The 20237-nt window shown below is 43.7% G+C and overlaps 1 protein-coding gene across 8 annotated transcripts in view; it reads left to right on the top strand.

Annotated features, from left to right (window-relative positions):
• Positions 1-18374, top strand: part of ELMO1 (engulfment and cell motility 1) — a 545585-nt gene extending 527211 nt beyond the window's left edge. For all 8 annotated transcript variants that reach the window (XM_047695461.1, XM_047695463.1, XM_047695459.1 and 5 more), the window contains 3 exons: positions 2027-2109; positions 11272-11349; positions 16960-18374. In XM_047695461.1, coding sequence (XP_047551417.1) covers positions 2027-2109; positions 11272-11349; positions 16960-17160 — 362 coding nt within the window. In that variant the 3' untranslated portion in view covers positions 17161-18374. The remainder of the gene's footprint in view (positions 1-2026; positions 2110-11271; positions 11350-16959) is intronic.
• Positions 18375-20237: the final 1863 nt, after the last annotated feature.

The following is a 20237-nucleotide window of genomic DNA, read 5'->3' as shown; positions in this document are numbered from 1 at the left end:
AAGAAGGCTTCTGAATGGGTAAGTTATCTCTTCCACAAATTCACTTCAGTGGTGGAGGCCCAATTTGAAAAGTAAACACAGTCAACCCCACTTTCCCAAAGTGCCCAAATGTCCCCTCCTGGGCTTGTGAATAGGCAACCAGATTGACCACTGAGGGGAATAGGGCTGATTATTGGTTATAAAAATGGATTTAAGAAGAGTTGAAGTCAGTGAGGGGTTGTGGTCAAAAGGAGATCTAGGAATTATAGGGTTAGGGTTAGGCTTAGAGGCAGGAAAGGCATCGAAGGTAAACGATTATGCCACTCCAAATAGGCCACACTGCTGCGTTACACTGCAGGAACAAACAGCTCCCAGATCTCAGTGGCTTATGGCAAGAGTTTATTTCCCACTCATGTTACTGGCCTGGGCGGTGGAAGGACTATTCCACACAGTCCCTCAGACCAGTGACTCCTGTGCCTTCCCACAGCTGTGCCATCTGGATGGAGCGTGTAGCCTGTTGGGTTTCTGAAGGGAGGCTGGTGGACGTGGACTTTTTACTGCTTCCTTCAAGAGGGGACATGCATGCCATCACCTCTCATATTTCACTGGCCAGACCTAATCGTATGGCCCACCTAATTGCAAAGGTTGCTGGGAAGTGTAGTCTTCCATATGCCCAGGAAAAGGAGGAAAGCCAGATATTGGTCAGCACACGTGATGCCTGCCAATGCAATCTAGAATCAGGACTGCAAGATGAAGGAGCTGACATGGTGGGATAGACAGCAGGGAGTATGTGCAGAGATTCCTGGAAGAGTTAATTTCAACCCCGCTTTTCTCCAGGGTTAGAGAAAGCTCTAGGGCTGTCAATAGATTTGAGCAAAGTCTTAGCAATTTTAAGGGATCTGGGAAATGTGAGCTTTTAAAGGGCCTCCCTGTTGTATCATTTTGATATTCTATATGTTTCATAATTTTATCTTCATCCAAATCTCTCCCCCAAAATGCAATTCCTCAGTACAAGTATATGAACCTTAATTATGAAATCTCTCATCATCTTCGTCATTAAGGGAGTCTGAGGCATTGATTATTAGAAGTTTCTGCAAATCCTAAGTGGGCCCCAGGATTCACAGTCCCTTGTGGGACTAAAAGATTAGGGATTGGAGAGGGACAGGTGACTTCACAGTTTTAAAAAGTATGCTTCCAAACCATCTTACTGCCTTCTCTCTCTTCAATGCTCTTGACAAGTTTTAAATGTACAAACCTGTCTGCATCTTTTATCTTCCTCCAAGTCCTGAGGAAGACATGAGATAACATCATTTTATCTAACTGCATTATTCTCAGGATCTCCAAGATAAATACCAGCTACCATTTCCCTATCAGAAAATAATGTTCCCTTTCTTTAATTGAGTTTACTTTCATTGTCTGTAAAATAGGGATTTTATATGTGTGTGTGTGTGTGTGTATGTGTGTGTACACACACACACTTGCCTCACAGAGTTGCTATGAAAATTAATGAGATGGTAGAGAATGAGAATTTGGAGAATGAGTGTTCAGATCCAGATCGATTTTTTTTTTTTTTTGTAAGGTTGCTTCTCCTCATTATCCAAAACTCAGAATCGAATAGATGCAACTGCTGTAGCAAGAGATAGCAATGTGTGTGAAGCACCTGGTGTTGTTCCTGGCAGCAGGAGCTAATACCAGTATTAGTACCACTGGTGGTAGTATTATTACTGCTGATTCTGATACCATCACCTTTACACAACGATGATGGGTTTTTCTAAGGGACTTGTTTTAAGTGAACCAAATTCTGCTTGTGAACATAGATTTTTCTCCTGGGGATGCTTTTTAGCAGAATATAAGAATCCATTTTAGTTTCTGGACCTGGGATTTTGCCTCACTTCTCTTTCTCTTTTTACCTCTTTTCTTTCCTTGTGTTGCAGTAGTTTCAGGAACGACAACGGTGTTCGCAGACTCCGGGCTCAGCCCTGCTTCTTTCCTGTCATCTCCGCTCTCCCACGGTGTAGTGACTTTCATTTTCTCTTCTGAATTGCAGTGCCGGTGGCAGATATCAAAGCTGTGGTGACGGGGAAGGACTGCCCTCATATGAAAGAGAAAGGTGCCCTTAAACAAAACAAGGTACTATTTCCAAATTGTTGCGAACAGCACTATCTCACAGATCAGCCAGAGACGGCAGGTGGGGGGGCAGCCCCACGTTAGGAGCAATGCGCGTGCGCGTGTGCATGCGCGTGTGCGTGCGCGCGCATGCTTGTGCGTGCTTGTGCTGTAGCACGTCACTTGCTCAGCTCTCCTTTTTCCTTTCTTGACTGCTTTTATATCCCTTAGCCTTATGCTTTCACTGATCACTTTCAAATCCCTCTCCCCCTGCCTCTTCCATTCTCTCCCTTCCTGTCTCCTGACAACCCTAGAAATTGCCTCCCCACTGTTGTCACCCAAGCCACCCTCAAGCCCGCTCCCCTCATCCCCACCCATTCTTTGGGCCTCTCCTCACTTCCCATTTATGTTCATGCTCTCCCTTCCCTGACTTCCACTCCAGTCTCTTCCATTTTCTCCTGCTGTCCTTACCTTCTTAGTAGCCTCCGGAGTCTCTGTGAAGCCTGGAAAAGAGGATTCAAAACATTTTAGAAAATTTAAGGGCATGGTAGCCTTTAGCATCATGGAAAGTATGTGAAATAACTCAAACCCATATTAAAGGGGAAATTTTCCCCCAGAGGTGAATATTGCTTAAATCGTCTTCATATCACAATATTTTTCACCCTCCCCTCCTAGTTACCAACCAGGTGTTGATCATAACAGCCCGGGTTCCATACTAGAGACTGTGGGAGGAGGCACTATCTGAAAGGATGGAAGAATTTCCTTTGCCCCCACTTTGGAGGTATTTGCCCTTGGAAGGGCCACCAGGGAGCCAATTCTTTGTGTCTACCTCTTGCATCTTGTGATACACAGTACCCATCCATGAACAAAATTATCTAGATAGAGCTGGGTGCTCCAGCCACCTTGGTAGAAAATACCCCACAGATCAGTTATACTGTAAAAGTACTACTTAGGAGGATAAACATACTGTAAAGATACTGCTGAGAAGACCAACAGCAAGATCATTTGTTCTTTTTTTTTTTTTTTTAAGATTTTATTTATTTATTTGACAGAGAGAAATCACAAGTAGGCAGAGAGGCAGGCAGAGAGAGAGGAGGAAGGAGGCTCCCTGCTGAGCAGAAAGCCTGATGTGGGGCTCGAACCCAGGACCTGGGATCATGACCTGAGCCGAAGGCAGGGGCTTAACCCACTGAGCCACCCAGGTGCCCCCAAGATCATTTGTTCTTAAGTAACATAAGTATAACTCACCTCAACTCAGTGTGAATTCCTTCTTTGTCAAGCCTGTCACAGCACTATCATATAACACACTTAACTGACAAGCACACTGATACAATGGTGTGCCTCAGAGTCTGTGGGTCACCTGTTACACAACATTTCTCTCTTGTTCGTGATGTGGGGAAATAGAGATTGTACCACTCATCAGACTTCAGAGGAGCATCCTTAACTATACCAGCAAGGTCCCAATCTTCATGGTTTGCCTCTTCAGCCACCTGACATGCAGAGCACAGTCTTGGGGAGCACTGGCTCAGCTTAGCCCCATGGTTCTAGAATACTTGGAGCTGAGCAGGAAACAATGTGGGGAAATTGGCAGCAACAAGAGTTTATAACCCAGAGAAGGCCAGGAAGAGTGTAGCTGGCAGCAAAACAGACTGCCAGGACTCATGCACTCTGAGTAGGGGTGGAGAACATTAGGTAAAATACATGTGGAGAGACTACTTTCAGTTCCAGCATGTAAGGTGCTTGGGAATTTTCACTCCTATCCTTATAGTAAGAAGAAACTGAATAAAGTGAAAGTCAACAATTTTCTTGGACCTACCCAAGAACTGAGGTTGCAGGGCAAACCACCACCCTGGAATCTGGAGAGTCAAGGGCATCCTGAGAGTCATAGCCTGATCTGCTCACTTGGTGCAGAATCCACAGGAGCTAGAAATCATAGGATCCCTTAAATGACCATTCTGATAAATTGCTATAGGCTGAGTGTGGGTTAGTGTGAGGTTGAGAAACTTGGGGTTGCAGTCTTCTGGGGAGCATGCTTTCATGGGCTTTACCTACTGTAACCATAGCAGATTCTCACAGTGAAGAACTAAAAAGGACCACCCCTCATGTCTCTGGCAGGGAAGAAGAAAGAGTAAACATGAAATATGCCAGAGCCTTCTCCATAACAAAGTTCTGTCCTCCAGACCCTTTTTTCCTATCTAGGGCAAGAACATTTCTCCCATTTTATCTCATTTTAGCCTTTCTGTCTCAATGGTGGAGTTGGGGGTGGGGGAGACATAGTCAAGCCAGAGCCCAAGGAAACTGATAGGAAACTCTGCAGCCAGGCAAAAGGGGAGAGGATAGGAAGGGAAGTCTATACCATTTGAGAAGGTGAAAGCCAGAAGATACAGAGCCCCTAAAAGATGAAGACTTAATTGGGAAATTATAGAATGCTATTCATGACCTATACCCTACCAATACACTAATAAGACTCCAAGATAATAAAACATTGGATTAGGGCAGAAAGATCTGCAAGACATCAGCTATCTCTGAGGAGGAGTACTTAAGGAATCCCAAAGTCAATAGAGGAGATGAAAAACGGGAACATTAGAGGAATTTGAAGCCTCTGGAATTTATAGCTACAGCAAATATTAAACATATCCCAATTCCTTACCAGATTAACGTACATCGTCACCATAAGGGTCTATATCTCCCACTTCCTGTTGCTTAACATAACATGTCTAGATCTCAACAAAAATTTTAGGCATGCCAAAAAGCAAGAAAAAATAGCCTGAAGAAACAAAGCAATCATCAGAACCAGACTCCATTATGACAAAGATGCTAAAATTATCAGACAGAGAATTTAAAATAACTAGATTATAAATGTCTTAGGCTCTAATGGGAAAAGGAAACAACCTGAAAGAACAGATAGGTAATGTAAGCAAAGAGGCAGAAACTCTAGAAATGAGTCAAAAGGAAAGGCTATAAATAAAAGTACTGTCACAGAAGTGAAGAATGCTTCTCCTGGGTTTATCAGCAGACTTAATGTGGCCAAGGAAAGGATTAGTGCCTTAAAGATGAGTCAACAGAAACTTCTAAACTGAAACAAAGAGGGAAAAAAATGAAAACTCCAAAGAACTGAGAGACAATTGCAAAAGGTATAACCTATGTATAATTAGAATACCAGAAGAAAAAAAGAATGGTGCAAAAGAAATATTAAATCAAGAATGGCTAAGGACAGCCCAAAATTAATGACAGACATAAAACCACAAATCCAGGAAATTTAGAGAACATTAATCAAGATAAATATGCAAAAACAACAATAACAACAACAAAAACCCCACCCATAACATTTAGGCATGTCATATTCCAAATGCAGAAAACGAAAGGCAAAGAACTAACAGGATAAATTCCAAAATCCATTATTACATGGGGATTTCAATACCTCTCTGTCAGTAATTGATAGATGAAGCAGAAAGAAAATCAGTAAAGGTATCGATGACTTAGAACAGCACCATCAGTCAACTTGATCTAATTACCAGTAATAGAAAATCCACCTGACAATGCAGAATACGCATTCTTAGAAGCTCACAAGAGACATTCACCAAGACAGACCACATTCTGGGCCATAAAATATATCCTAACAAATTTAAAAGAATAGCAGTCATACAAAGCATGTTCTCAGGCCAGAGTGGAGTTAAGCTAGAAATCAATAATAGAAAGATAGCTGGAAAAATCTCACCAAATACTTAGAAATTTAAAAATACACTTCTACATAGTTCAAAGGAGTCTCAAGAGAAATTACAAAATAAACTACATGGAGCTAAAATGTAACATCAAGATGTGCAGGATGGAGCAAAAGCAGTGCTAGAGGGAAACTTATAATATTAAACACATATCTATTAGAAAAGAAGAAGTATATAAAATCAATAAAGTTTCTACCTTATGGAGCTGAAGAAGAGCAATTTAAGCCTAAAGCAAAGAGAAGAAAAGAAATAATTAATATTAGAGTTGAAATCAGTGAAACTGAAAACAGGGAAAATCAACAAAAGCAAAACTTGGTTTTTGGAAGATATTAATAAAAGTGATAAACTTCCAGCCTGACTAACCAAAAAAACAAACAAAAAAAAAAAAAAGAGAGAGAGAGAGAGAGATGAAAGAAGACACAAGTCACCAATGTTGAAACAGGTGTGGAGATGATGATCTCATTGATGCATATGACACATGTGTGGGTGGATGTGGCCTTCCTGTGTCAGACTCCTCTCCCTGGAGAGGAGACCAACAGAACAGAATAAATGATATTTTCCAATCTATTTTTTTTTTATCATGACCTTCATGGAAAAGTGGGTGGACGGATGGATGAATGGGACACACTGCTATAAACATAGAGATATATTAGCAAGTGGAGGCTCTTCCCTGGTATTCACTAGTCAAGATGTTTCAGTCACCCTCTGCTCTTCCAGGCTACCTTGAGGGCTGAGACAGGCAGTATCTTCCCCAGCCTGATGCTTTCATTGCCTGTACATGAAAACCAATTGTCTTGCAACGTTTCTAGCATTCATACACTTGGTTCCTCAGGCAAAACATCAGAAGGCAGAAAGGAAACCCATGGTTCTAAGACTTTCCTGCCTCAATCCCCCATACCACACCCCTTCTTCTAGTACTCCACAGGCCTGCTGCTCCCTACTTCTGGGACTTCTGGTAGAAAAGGGGATTATCTGCAGCTTAAAAAGAGAGCTGACAAAATGTGTCCACAGGAGATCTGTCGGTACATGGTAGTGGGCAGTAACCAATGTTACTGGCTCTTCAGACAGTTTTTCCAACTAGCGGGTAGGTTCTAACATTTTGTGCTATGGGACTTTGGTTAGTTCAATCGCTGAGCAAGGCAGACTTCAACATTAGCATCCATAAGGGAGACACCTCGTTCATAGCAATACATTGGTAAATGATCAAACTTCTCACTTGTTCTGCATCTGATATGCTGGGTACTGTCCAAGGTCCTAGGAATAGAAAAGGAAAGGAACCAATCTGACCAGGTCTCACTGATAAGAAATAGGAATATATTTCACATAGCAGAAGCTTCCATCTCATCATGTCCTGGAATCCAGCTTTTATTTTTCTAGTGTGATTCATGAACCTGCCATAAGAAACAGATTATACTAGAAGCTAATGTTCTAGCATCAGCTTGAAAACCCTGGTCTTAATGCAAAGGCCTTTTATTGAGATTTGCTTCATTTCATACTTATATGAGATTGAGTATCTTCTTTCTATCAGGTCTGTGCCAGGAACTAGGAATTCAAAGATAAATACAACCTATCCCCTAGCCCTGGGTGTCTAGTAGATGTAAGACTTACATGCCAGCATGCAATGATAATCCAATGTTGTCCATTTCTGGGACATTTAAATACAGAGAGAGCCTGGGAGACTTGAGAAAGGCTCCTGGAGGAAATGGTGTCTGAGGTGGGTTGAAAAGGAGTTGCTAAGGGAGGGAAAGCAAGAGGAAAAATTTCTAGGGAGAGGAGAGAGTATGTGAAAAGGCACAGGGTGCTTCCAACATAGGACGGAACATCTTCTGATTGAGAAACATTGAATTCAGAGTGTAGGATTGAGAGACAGAAGACAGAGAGAGAGGACCAAGAGAAGAAAATGGGTTGGAGAACTACTGGCTGATAATGCTAAGATAGATTGGGGCCAGAAAGTTATAGCTGCCCAAAGAAGGCAGTAGCCTCTATTATCTTATGTACTACATGAGTGAGTAATTTTTGCCTTCTAAAAAAGAAACTCAAACTCATAGATCTATAGATGAGCAGCCGTGTATTACAGCTATGAAATCTACTGCTATGCCTATAGCCATATTAAGCACACTCACATGCCAAGTTATATCCTGTGTTTTTGCCCTCAAGATGACCTGAGGAGATGGTAGAGAACTGACATAGCTCAAGGGAATTCTGGGAAAAAATGGCCAAATGGGGCCTTTCACCCCAAAAGAATATAAGGAATGGCGGCCAGCACCTATACTAAAAATAGGTTGCATAGGACTCTTGTATTCAGTCTCTCATTTAACCCCTGAAAAATAGCAGTCTCCAAAACAAGTTACTGTCTATGCCCAGAATTTCTCTAAGCCTCCCCTGACCCAGGATGCCTTGTCACTGCTCGCAGGCCCCAGAGTTGAGGATGAGATCAGAGACCCCAGGGCATGATTGTGAGAGATGGGAATTAATGGAATAGAGGATGAAAATAAGGAGCTCCTTAACACAATTTTTCACGGAATTAAATCCAGAGGGAATAAAAGACCTTAGGTTGTGAGTAGCAAAGCCCCAGAGCATCAGATGTCTGAATGCTGTGGAGTGTGATGAAGCCCCTGAGGGGGACATTGCCCCAGATCCGTGACCGCTCTGCTACCACCTCCTGGCACCTCTGTCCCTCACAGACGGTTTGGACAGGTGGCAGCTTCTAGAGTGTTAGTCCAAGAGGTGCCATCACTCCCAGCTCTGTAGCCTCTATGCTCCAAGTGCTGAAGAGCTGACCTCTATCAATGACTCAATGACAAGAAGCCAGGAACGTCAATAAAACTCATTCTAGGCGATAGCAGCCTTTAATGCAGGCGTGTGGATCAGAGAATTAATTCCTCCCACCCCTCCCAGGCAGCTTTGGTGAAATGAAAGTGGGGATTGACATTCTCACGAATTTCCCCTTTCCTGCCTGTGTTTATCAGGAATCTAGGTCATGACGACTCTGTTCCTTCACGTCCTCACTGGTTTGTGCCTTAGAAGGGCAAAACCCAAAGTTGGCAGGCCCCCTCCTTTCTCTCCCTTCTACGAGCCTGTGCAGGAGAGAAGGTGTCCCAAGGACAGCCACATGGACAGTCTGGTCTCAGATGACATCAACACCTAGTCAAGAGGCTGCGTCTGAGCTCTGATGGTGTTTACCCTGGCTGTCATTAGCAAGGGGCTGATTCATGTGACAGCCTAAGCAGAGCACCAGTTGTCCAGCCTCAGCCCAGAAATCCATTCGTGAATTTCACCTCTGAAGGTCACCTAGGGCCATCACCATATACTGACATGTCATTCACAGCAAAGCCCATCCTTTCCTTTTTCCCCATCTCTCAAGGAGGAGTTAGAGAGTTTTCCTAATGAATGATATTGAAATTAGTATGAAATCATCATTTATGTCAGTGTTCCTAATCTAAAAACTATCTTTATGAATTTTCAAGATCAGAGCTTATCATTTTATTGAAAAAAATTTTACATTTTAAAAAAATAATCACCTATGATCCCAGCCCCTTAACATAATTATTTTCATTTCACATCATTTGCCTCCAGTCTCTGTCCACAGGTAGACATTGTTCCTAACTGTGTTCAGTACGTAAATAATGTTCATTTCTCCTGATTTTTGTCACTTAAGATCAGATCTTCGTAACTATTACACTAAATGGCTGGCTGAATATATTTCTCTGTTAATTTGTGATTTCTTTAATGGTTTACCCAAATTGGGGAAGACATTTATTTGGTTCTCATGATACATTCTTACAGGTAATAATGTGTGCGGCGTTGGCTTGCTCTTCGATTTTTTAGGACTAATCCCAGAAATGGGATCCCTGGTTCTTGATATGGATTGCCTGGGTTTTTTGTTTGTTTGTTTGTTTTAAAGATGACACCAAATTATGATGCCACTAGTAGGGCCCATGACAAACTCAAAGTCCCAAGAGAGATGCCAAACTTAATGGAAAAAAATGTTTTGGTTTGTTTTGGTGAACTCTCTTTTAAAATATCATCAATCTTCACTGGGCAGGCATGAATAGAGGCCCGAGGAAGAAGTAACGAAAATGAGGAGAGAGGTAGTTTGCGGAATAGCTTCCATTCCTGACTTGGCCTTCTTTCCTTCACTTACTCCTGTTTCTGGCAGGGTGAGGAGGCTGAAGGGTTTGAGATACCGGTAGTTCTGGGCTCAGAACAAGAGCTGCTCCCTCTTAATGAGGGGGCAGCTGGAGGTGAGTCAGACCCAGACGAACCCCACGAGAGCCCAAATAGCCAGATGGTTGACTGTGTCAGGAGGGGCTTCCAGGTAATGCTAGGCCTTCAGAGTTCACCTGGAAAGAATTGTTTAACCCATTTGAAAGTCTGAAATCTGGAGCCATTGACCTTACCTGTCTGCCTTCCATCTTCTTTCTGGAGCATTCTTGCTGTGAGTTACTGGCCAAAGGCAAATCCTCTGATGGATGTTAGGCAGAGAAGGATGTGGAAAGATCTGCCCTCCTAAGAAATTATGCAGTCTGTGTGTGTTGTAACAATACAGAGCATGGATACAGTTGGCCCTTTCCCTCCGGATTAGGGGCTTTTAGGGTGTTGAGATGTTCCATGACTGTCTTCCATAGGTTGTGTCCTGCTAACTGCTCAAACCAATAGAATAATCATTGTCCCCAATAATGCACAGCACATATAATTTGAGAAGTATATTTTAACATACATACTAGGCATGACATTGAGTGTTTCAGCCAACGTCATACAGCTACAGTGAAATGACAGTCACTTACTCCTTGGCCCTTTGGGTCTGGCTCATAGCCTGCAGATAGCAGATGCTCACCAATAAATGAACCCATGTATTCTAACATTGGGCCCTTGCCTGACCTTTATACTCTGTAGTCTCTGGATAACATCTAAGTTTTATGTAGCCTTTGCTCCATAGTACGTCAAAAAGCAAAGGACCTAAACATAATGAGTTCACCTACAAGCCTCATTGGCTCCTATGTAGCTTCCATGTTTTAGGAAGTTCATACCCCTATGGACATCTGTCTGTTTGGGGGTGATCAAAGATAGAGCAGCCCTTAATCTGCTGGTTGGGAAACAGGTTACTGTTTCTCCGGTCTCTCTAAACCTAGAAGGGAGAAGCTAAAGGAAGAAGACTATCATGGCTTTGGACAATGATTTAGCTTCTCCAAGCTCCTTCCCCTAAAAGAGGAAAGATCACACTTGCTACAAGGACTATCTTGAGAATTAAATGAGTTGGTTCATGCAGACCTCCTCTAAATAGAAGGACATGTGCTGTGAACCTTGATAAAAACAAAAATAAAAAAAACACTCCTTCCTCCTGTCAGCCTCACTGCTGCCTCTCACGTCTGGACTCACTCTGTGTTCGATCCGCAGCCACTTGTACCTGCAGAACCAATGTGGCCCTTTTTCTCAATGTGGTGTTTTCTCTGATTCCTTGTAGGAGGTGCTTGAACTTGCTTTCTCCATCTTGTATGACTCAAACTGCCAACTGAACTTCATAGCTCCTGACAAGCATGAGGTAAGGGTCTCAGTGGGGTTAATTTGTGAGAGAATGTCACTTTTTCCTCTTGCTAGAAAAACAAGCAAGAGAGAAATATTGTAAAGAAATATCACTTAAAAAAAAAAAAAAAAAGCCTGCCTAAGAAAAATCATGAACAAAGAAACATCTCGTTGATTTGGAATAGAATGGAAACTTCTTTTTTTTTTTTTTTAAAGATTTTATTTATTTGACAGAGAGATAGAGATCACAAGTAGGCAGAGTGGCAGGCGGAGGGAGAGGGAGAAGCAGGCTCTCCGCTGAGCAGGGAGCCCGATGTGGGGCTCGATCCCAGAGCCCCGGGGTGATGACCTGAGCCAAAGGCAGAGGCTTAACTCACTGAGCCACCTAGGCACTCTGAATGGAAACTTTTTTAAAAACCGCCAGTTATCACAGAATCAGCCTCTTACTAGCTTGACCAAGAGTTCATGGTAAAGAAAGAGAATGTACAAATGCTTCAGTAAGGGCATAATTGTCAACCCTGAGGAAGAATCAGCCTTGAGGAAGCTTTGGTTTCCATTGAGTATTGGATTTTGAGTCAGGATCTTCCCAAGATAAACTTGTCTCTATTCTTTAAAACATTGGATGAAGTAGGTTTTCTACCATGTTTCCTTAAGTTATTTTAAGAGATTCAGGGCTGTCTCTGCTGTTGGAATTTTATTTTTAAGATGATTTTATTCCTTTTTGACATCTTGTTATATGTATAATTTGTTTTTCTTCTTGAAGCACGCCTGTCAGCTATATTTAAAATATTTAGCATAGATCTAGGAAAATGTATTTGTAAGGTGAAATACAGCTATGGTTGATGTAACTCGATCTCTTGTAAACGAGAGCCCAGCATTATGCTCCAAACTCTTTATTTTTAGATGATACCATTCAAGTTTTTGTTTTACATGTGGTTGCATAAACAGCTTTTAGAAAGGAATGGAACATTTTAATAGAATCTGACTTTTGTTTCCCATTTCCCCTAGGAGACTCTGCTCATTTAGAAGTTATTCAGTATCTGCTTTTCACTGGTTTAAAGCTTTTGAATAAAATCGTACATCCCAAAGAGAGAGGAAAGATTAGATGCAAATCCTGCATTTAGAATGGTGCTTAAATGTAATTCTGTGTTACTTGACATTTAGTTTGCAAAAGGGTATGACTTTGTCTTCATCTTTCTGAAAATAGATACTGAGGCCTACTGCTTCTCTTTTTAAATAAAATTGTGGTTATATACAGGCAGGCCACCGTATTAAGGAGAACTCTGGATGTTATTTAAATCTAGGCAAGGCTGTTTTCTCCAGTGTGCATTAATTCCAGATAAGGACAAATGTTCTCTGACTGCCAAATTTTTATTTGTAACTGCCACCTTTTATTGATACGGGGAGGTGAAAAATGCCATACACTTGTGAACACTTCTCATTTCTTCAGCTCTCTTTCATATGTATTACCTCATTTTATTTGCATAATCACTCAATAAAACAGGAAGTCCTATTACAGATATCTTCATTTATCATATAAGGAGAGAAGCCTCCCAAAATCGAGTACCTCAACGTTAGTAAGGATAATAGTAATTGCAACTAGCCCGGATTTCTCTCTGCCAGGCACCATCCCGTGTCTTACGGACGTTCACCTCACTTAATCTTCATTATACCTCTGAGAGAAACAAACTATTATGCCCATTTGATAAAGGAGGGAAATGAGTCACAAAGAGGTTAAGAAGCCTGTCCAAGGTCAAACTAGTAACAAGTAATAGAGCTGGAATTGAAACCACGGAGCCTTGCTCCAGGGTCCCAGTCTCCTTGGTCCCTGCACTGTGTAGCTAGGGAGGCAGGAAGCCGGACCAGACCTCCCCGCTTCCGGCCTGTGCCCATTGCCCAGTGTGGGCAGTTAATCACCTCAGGGCCAAGTGGCACCATCTGTACCCATGCCGATGTCCAGTTGCCCCCCCTCCAGATTCCTAGCAAAGCAAACCCAGAAAAATCATTTATTTGTAAATATTCCAGTGTGCCTCTCTAAATAACAGTGTCCATTTTGAAACCAACTACAGTACCATTCTCACAGATGATTTGTTAACATTTTGATACCACCATCCGTAGTTGGTTTTCAGACTTCTCCCCTTGTCTCCTTTGTGTGTTTTATTTCTTCTATACTTTGTTCAGATCAGCATCCAAATAAGATCCATGCATCGCAATTGGTCAATATGTTTCTTCGATTTCCTTGAATCTATAGGTTCCTCCCTTTCTCTCTCTCTCTCTCTCTCTCGGGAGCATCTGCTTGTGCTCTTCTTCCTTGCAAACCATTCATTGAAAATACCAGGTCAGCTGTCTGGTAACCTTGCTGAGAGTCTAGATTTTGCTGATTATAATTAGGTGTATTAGTTCACTGTGGCCACTGTCACAAATTACCACAAATTTAGCAGCTTAAAACAACATAAATGTATTACCTTACAATTCTGGAGGTCAGAAGTCTGATGTAGGTCTTTTGGGGGCTAAAATCAAGGTACTGCCAGGGCTGAATTCCTTTTTGGAAGTTCTAGGGGGAAAATCCGTTTCCTTGCCGTATGCACGTCTAGAGGCCACCAGCATCCCTTGACCATGACCTCCATTCTCCCACAACCATGGCGGTTGAGTCTCCACACCACCTCATTCTGACCTCCTCCTCCATAGTCAAAACTCCCCCTCTCTCTCCCTTCTCTCGCTCAGTCCTATCCTGTTTCCCTCTTCCACTTTTAGGGACCCTGGTGATTACATTAGCCCCAGCTAGACAATCCCAGAGGACTTTCCTATTTGCAGGTCAGCTGCTTAGCGATTTTAATTCCCTTTGCTGTGCACCCTAACATACTCACAGGCTCCAAGACACGATCTCCCTTCAAAGGAGGGTGTTCTTCTGCCATTGCAAGCTGCACTGTTATTTCACGGTTATCCGTTTCCCGTGTTTCCAATTGAGTGGTAGTTGGAGGATTCATCTAGTTGAGGCTCAACTTTGAGCAACAATGATGTCGTATTCTTCCGTGGTGTGTGGTTGTCTCTCTTTGGGGGATGTTAGCAGCCATTGGTGATTTTGGCCTAGATCCTTGGACGCGTTAAACATTGGAAAGGTTGATACCTCAATTTGGTTATTCCTTCTTCTTTATTAGTGGAAAACTGGCCTCATATTTCAGGTTATACAGTTTATATGGAATAGGGAGGATTAACCCTTGACCATCCTTATCAGTCTTCAGAATAACGCACGTCTTCCAAATGAGGATGGCGAGGTGGTTTTGGTGTTTGAGCATCGTTCTGAAGTAATGGATTTAAACATATTTGTGTTTTCATGGGTTGCAGTGATTGTCACGGTCAGTGTCCAAATAATCCTGTCTAGAGAAAGTAGGAGCACCTTCTGGTTGGCTTCCAAGTCCTACTGACATGACCCCAGATGTCTTGGACAACTTTTAGTCATGCTGCTATGACAAAATATGCCAGGTTTATCTGCGTTTTCTCCGTGGAGCCATGGTCCCTTCTGGTGGAAAGTGGTATTTAGCAACCAGAATCTGGCCATTAGCTGTGCATACTAGTACTTGGTTGGTCATTATTTTTAGGCCTTTTTAGGGGAAGAGCTAGGAGTTACACTATTTCTTTAAAGATGAAATACATTTTAAGTTCATTTTGATACTTTGAACTCAGATTCAGTCCTACCGAGTTTTTATTTATTGGTTGATGTACTCTTTAATAAAATTTTCTGGGCCTGCTGCTTCTCAAAAGAAAGGCACCACGGAAGTGTTGCTGTGGGTTAATCTGTACTGGGAAACTGGCCAGAACTGGGATGTCTGTACAAAAAGCAGTAATCCCATGACTTAGGGATTTATGGTCAAACAGCGTTAGAGCCAGAAGGGGCCTCCGAGCACATGGAATTCAGTGGTCCCCACATCTGGAAGCATATCAGAATTAGCTGGAAGCTTTTCTAAGTAAAATTTACTCACCACAGATTTACAAGCCAGGATCTCCAGGGTAGAACCTCAGTATCTATTTTCAGGAAGGTTATTTATGTGGAAAGTAACGTTTAGAGGAGTTCAGAATCTGTCTAAGGTATTCGTGCAGACGTGAGTACTTGCAGACATCTCTTAGCGGTCAGCTGGTGTTTAGATGGGTTCAATGCTTTGGCAGAGATCACAGAGCCAAGGTGAAGTTCTACACTTCAGGGCTGCACTACCCAGACACACATCCTCGGAATACACCCACGGTGCATCTCCTCGGCTTAAAAAGTCCTGCCACTGGTGTGCCTCATGGGAAAATTCCAAATCGCTGTGGCTTAGAGTTTGTAAAGGGCTTGCAGTCCTATAGTACATTTTGCTTTGAGATCTGCTGTTATACTCCAGGTAACCACAGTGTAAAGGACAGGCTACATGTAGGGTCTGGAATTGTAACTTGACCCAGTGAGGGCAGAAGAAGGGGTGGCAATCTAGAGCCCATTCTAGAAGGAAGTCTAGTCTGATGGTAAGAACAGAACAAATGCTATCACAGAGGCCCTACAGAGGACTCGGAGATCCTAAAAAGTGAGTGGAGCACAGCATCCAGAACGCAGGCTGTTCTGTCAGATGCTGGCAGCGGAAGCCAGTTCGGCCACCACGTATCTTGGCTCTAATGCCAAGGCCCAGGGCTCTAGGAGGAAAAAGTAGAAGAGCAAAGCAGGTCCTCAGATAAAGGAAGCAGAGTTTCTTTCTTCAAGGAGTCCACAGTCTACTAGAGAAACAAAAGGCATGGTCAGTTTTTTGGTTTTTGTTTTTTGGTTTTGTTTTTTGGTTTTTGTTTTGTTTTTTTTGTTTTGTTTTGTTTTGTTTTGGCACGGCCAGTTTTAATGAGAAAGGAAGAACCAGTTCTTAGTTGAGTGCTCCAGAGGGCTTTCCAAGATCAGCGCTGTCCCCAGGAACCAGGCTTCCCAAACCCGGAGGAGAAGAAACCTGGAAACTAGAGACTGAGGGAGAAGAGACAGGCAGCCAGTCCACCTCCCATGAAGATCAGCCAATAATTTTAGCCATTTTGTCCCCCAGACACTGGGCAGCAGAATGTTATTGCCCAGCCCTTTGCAGAGAAATGCTGGGGTGGGACTACCGTTGGCTTCGGGGTGAGAGCCGGCTGTCATCGTGAGTGTTAAGAATCCGGAAGAAGAGGCAGAGATTAGCCACTAGATTAAGAACTATGCTTGGAGTCAGGAAAGAAGCAGGCTTGACTTAATGCTGAGTCCGGGCGTGCTAGGGTATATCCGACCAATAGCTTAAAAGCAGACTCACTGGTAGGATGTTGGAGGTGTGACGTTGTGAGGTCACGCAGAACTCAGATCCTCCTGCTATTACAGAAGAAGCATCATTTGCACTGAAGAGTGCAGGTACACTAGAGTTAGATCGCCTGAGTTCCAGTCCCGCCCACTCCACCTGCTACCACGTTCCTCAGCCTCTCAGCACCTCGGTCCTCTCACCTGCAAACCAGAGATGTCAACTTTATAAAGTGGTGATGGAGGCAGAGCACTTAGCACAGAGCCCAGCACATGCTGAGTGGTCATTTTTAACCTCTGTCACTACTCTTGTCATTGTCATCAGTAGTCAGTTACCCTTGTCACCTCCTTTTCCACCAGTACTGTATCTGGACGGATGGGCTGAATGCGTTGCTGGGGAAAGACATGATGAGCGAACTGACCCGGAATGACCTGGACACCCTGCTCAGCATGGAAATCAAGCTCCGCCTCCTCGACCTGGAAAACATTCAGATCCCCGATGCGCCTCCCCCCATCCCCAAGGAGCCCAGCAACTATGATTTCGTCTATGACTGTAACTGAAGTGGCTGGGCCCAGAAGCGCCCCCCTCCAAAACTGGAAAATCGAGCTAATGGGAGAGAAGAATGAAAACACACCCACGCCTTGGAACCCTCTCGCGGTCAAGAGAAGCTGTGGGTCAACACTGTCTTTGGCCTCGCCTCTAGCCCCAGCATTCTTCTGCCCCTACCTGGCGTCTTGCTCACTGCCCTGATTCTGTTTCTAGACTCCATTGCTTTAGGTCACTTCCCACTGCTGCAGTCTCCTGGCGGGAGCAGAGCAAAACCCGCCACCAATAAGAGAGCCAAAGGGCCCTTCCATCTGGACCCCCTGCCCAATGCCCAGCAGGCACATCCTCCCTCCCTGGAGGGGGCAAGCCGGCAGCACCAGACTGCCCCAAAGCCTGCCCGTCAGATCGAAGGGAATGCCCCAGTGCTTGTGTCTGGAAGAAACAGCCTAGCTGCCAGAGAAGACCAAACACCACCTCCTTGTTCCCCTTCTCTATGGAGTCTGCTCACATCCCCAGTTCCCTGTGATTCGAAATCTGCTTTCAGATCCCTTCTCTCCTCTGTGCAGGCCTTTGCCTTGTGCTGTTCCTCTCTGGTTCCAGGAGCAGCAGCAGCAGCCTCGTCAGAGCCGTGGCCGCACCGGGTCTCCTGGACCCAGTCCCAGGTCCCGTGCCCACTTCACGTCTGCACTGTGACCGTGACCAACCTTCCTTCCTCGCCAGCTAGTCTTGGGTGTCCTCTCTCTGCCTCAGCCCACGCCTGCCCTCTTCGGGCCTCATACCCTCCCAGCCCCTTAGTTGAAAGCACAATTGGTGAAATCAGTCGTCATCCCCATCTCTAATATACTAAACCGAAATGCCTCTGTGGCAGGCGGCCCCCCTCGACGGGTTTGGTGTGTTTGGTGTTAACCTTCTCCTGGGGGTTCTGCTATAACACAGGCCCCTCAGGATGGTCAAGCTGTCGGACATCCAAGTTTACATCATTGTAATTATTACAGGTATTGACAATTTGCAAGGGTTGGGGGATGGTTGGTTGTTTTGTTTTGTTTGCTTTGTTTTTGTACAAAAGAGTCTAACATTTTTTTGCCAAACAGATATATATTTAATGAAAAGAAGAGATACATAAATGTGTGTACTTTCAAGGTTTTTTTTTTAATTATTTTAATCCTAAACATCTTCCTGAGAATAACATTCCCTTACACATGCTGTGGAATAAAATGAATTGTGATGAGTTGGGGAGCCAGTGTTTTGATTTGGTGACTTCCTGCTTGCTGTTTGGTCTTTAGCATCACTCTAGAGCTTGCCAGCAACGTCGCTGGCCCCACCCCAGACCTGCAGAATCAGGTGACTGGTGCACACAGCAACTTTTGAGAAGCGCTGGCTTAGGGGACTCAGCCACGGCTAGGTCACCCAAGACTCAGTAAAGCATGTTCCTTCTAAGAAGACTGTCTCAACTCACAGCGTAAGTCACACCCACTACGTGAAAATACAAGTATTTATTTTGCACTGTTGCCTCCTGACGGGGACGTTCCTCTTTTCTTCCCCCTCACCATTACAGGATGTCCAGAACTGACCAAATTAAACACATCACACTTTGAGCGAGCGCATTTAACCATGGAAAAGACTGCAGCCCCATGGAGCAAAAATAAATTCAGTCAAAAACGAAATAAATCTAACCACGAATTAATAAGATATGGGTCAGAGCCCCGTAAATGATTTTTCTGAGGTCAGTTCCACCGGACGCATATCTAGATCATAAAGTCTGAGGGCTGCGAGGGCTGTCAGAGACATCCAGGTGTGCAAATGCAGCACAGGCCACTCTGGACTCACCACCAGAGTGTTCCATGCCTTCAGGTCACTGCTCCGGACCTTCATCAAGATGTGCAATTACAGATCCAGTTGAGTTGAGATGACATGGTCCAGGGCCCTCCATAAATTGCAGGAAAAAAACCCTTCCTAATCCATAGTAATTCACAGGCAATTATGCTTCCCATCAGAACACTCACACCTGACTGTCAAGTCGATGTGTCCTTTATCATTAAGCTCTAATGACGTTAACCCGTATGTCCTCCTTGTTGGGAGCGCTTATTACCCATCGTCATGATAAAAAGACAAATGTTAGCTAAAAGAAAGTAGACAGAATCATACCGTTCTTTACTTCGGAGTTCCAGATCTGTCCTTGGAAGGGAAATTCTTTGGATCAAAGTATCCGAGGTCCTGGGACTCTGGGGTTAAGAGACGGGGTCCATCCTCTAACCCTTGCTGGGAAGAACCAGCCCCTTTCCCTTTTGGCATTTGTGCTTCGGTGCATTAAATAGAAACTAACCCTTTCAGATAATGAAAAGAGCATTCTCCTACCTCTCCTTAGACCCTCCCTCTATGGATAGGTGATATCTGGAGAGTGTGACGTCATTCCTTCATTTTGCAGCAGGATGGTGCAGGTTGCCGTCCATATTTGGACAGCTCATCTCATGGGGCTCAGCTGCCAAGGCTTCCAGACGGTGAGACTTCCCCCTCCAGCTCAGCTCCTGCTGCCTCAGGTTTCCAAGCCCGAACCAATCGGGAAAGCCAGGGGCGTAATGACATAGGAAGTTGAGTTTGTAACCAGATCTATGCTGCTTTCTTCAGTTCGGCTTTACCTGAAATAAAACTGAGCATTGCATTTGAATCTGCTGATATTTTAATTCCTGTCTGGTTTTTTATTCAGAACCTGTACAAGGAAGGGTAATCAATTGGCCCCCCTCAAACTCAGCTACTTACAAGGATAAGAAAACCTAACAGTCGTTACAAAGGAAAAAATGCTGGGCCGAATGTTTCTTGAGTCTATTTGCACATCCATCCTAAACCAATTAGTTGGTTTCCAATTCTCAAATAAAGCCTGGCCTACCACGTGCTCTTACAATGAACTCAGCAGGTGTCCTGATGCCATACATGCCTTTATTTTGTTGTAGTTATGCAATATTTTACAATTAACATAAACCTGTAACTTAAAGGAAATAAAATACCCACACCATAACGAAAACTGTGCTCACCACTAAGCACTGGGCATGCAACAAGAATAAAATATGTAAATCTAAAGTTTGCAAAAAAGAAG

Source organism: Lutra lutra, chromosome 11, assembly GCF_902655055.1.
Source record: "Lutra lutra chromosome 11, mLutLut1.2, whole genome shotgun sequence".
Lineage (NCBI taxonomy): Eukaryota > Metazoa > Chordata > Mammalia > Carnivora > Mustelidae > Lutra > Lutra lutra.
The sequence above is the reverse complement of the archived record's forward strand: the minus strand, read 5'-3'. Positions and strand labels throughout refer to the sequence as shown.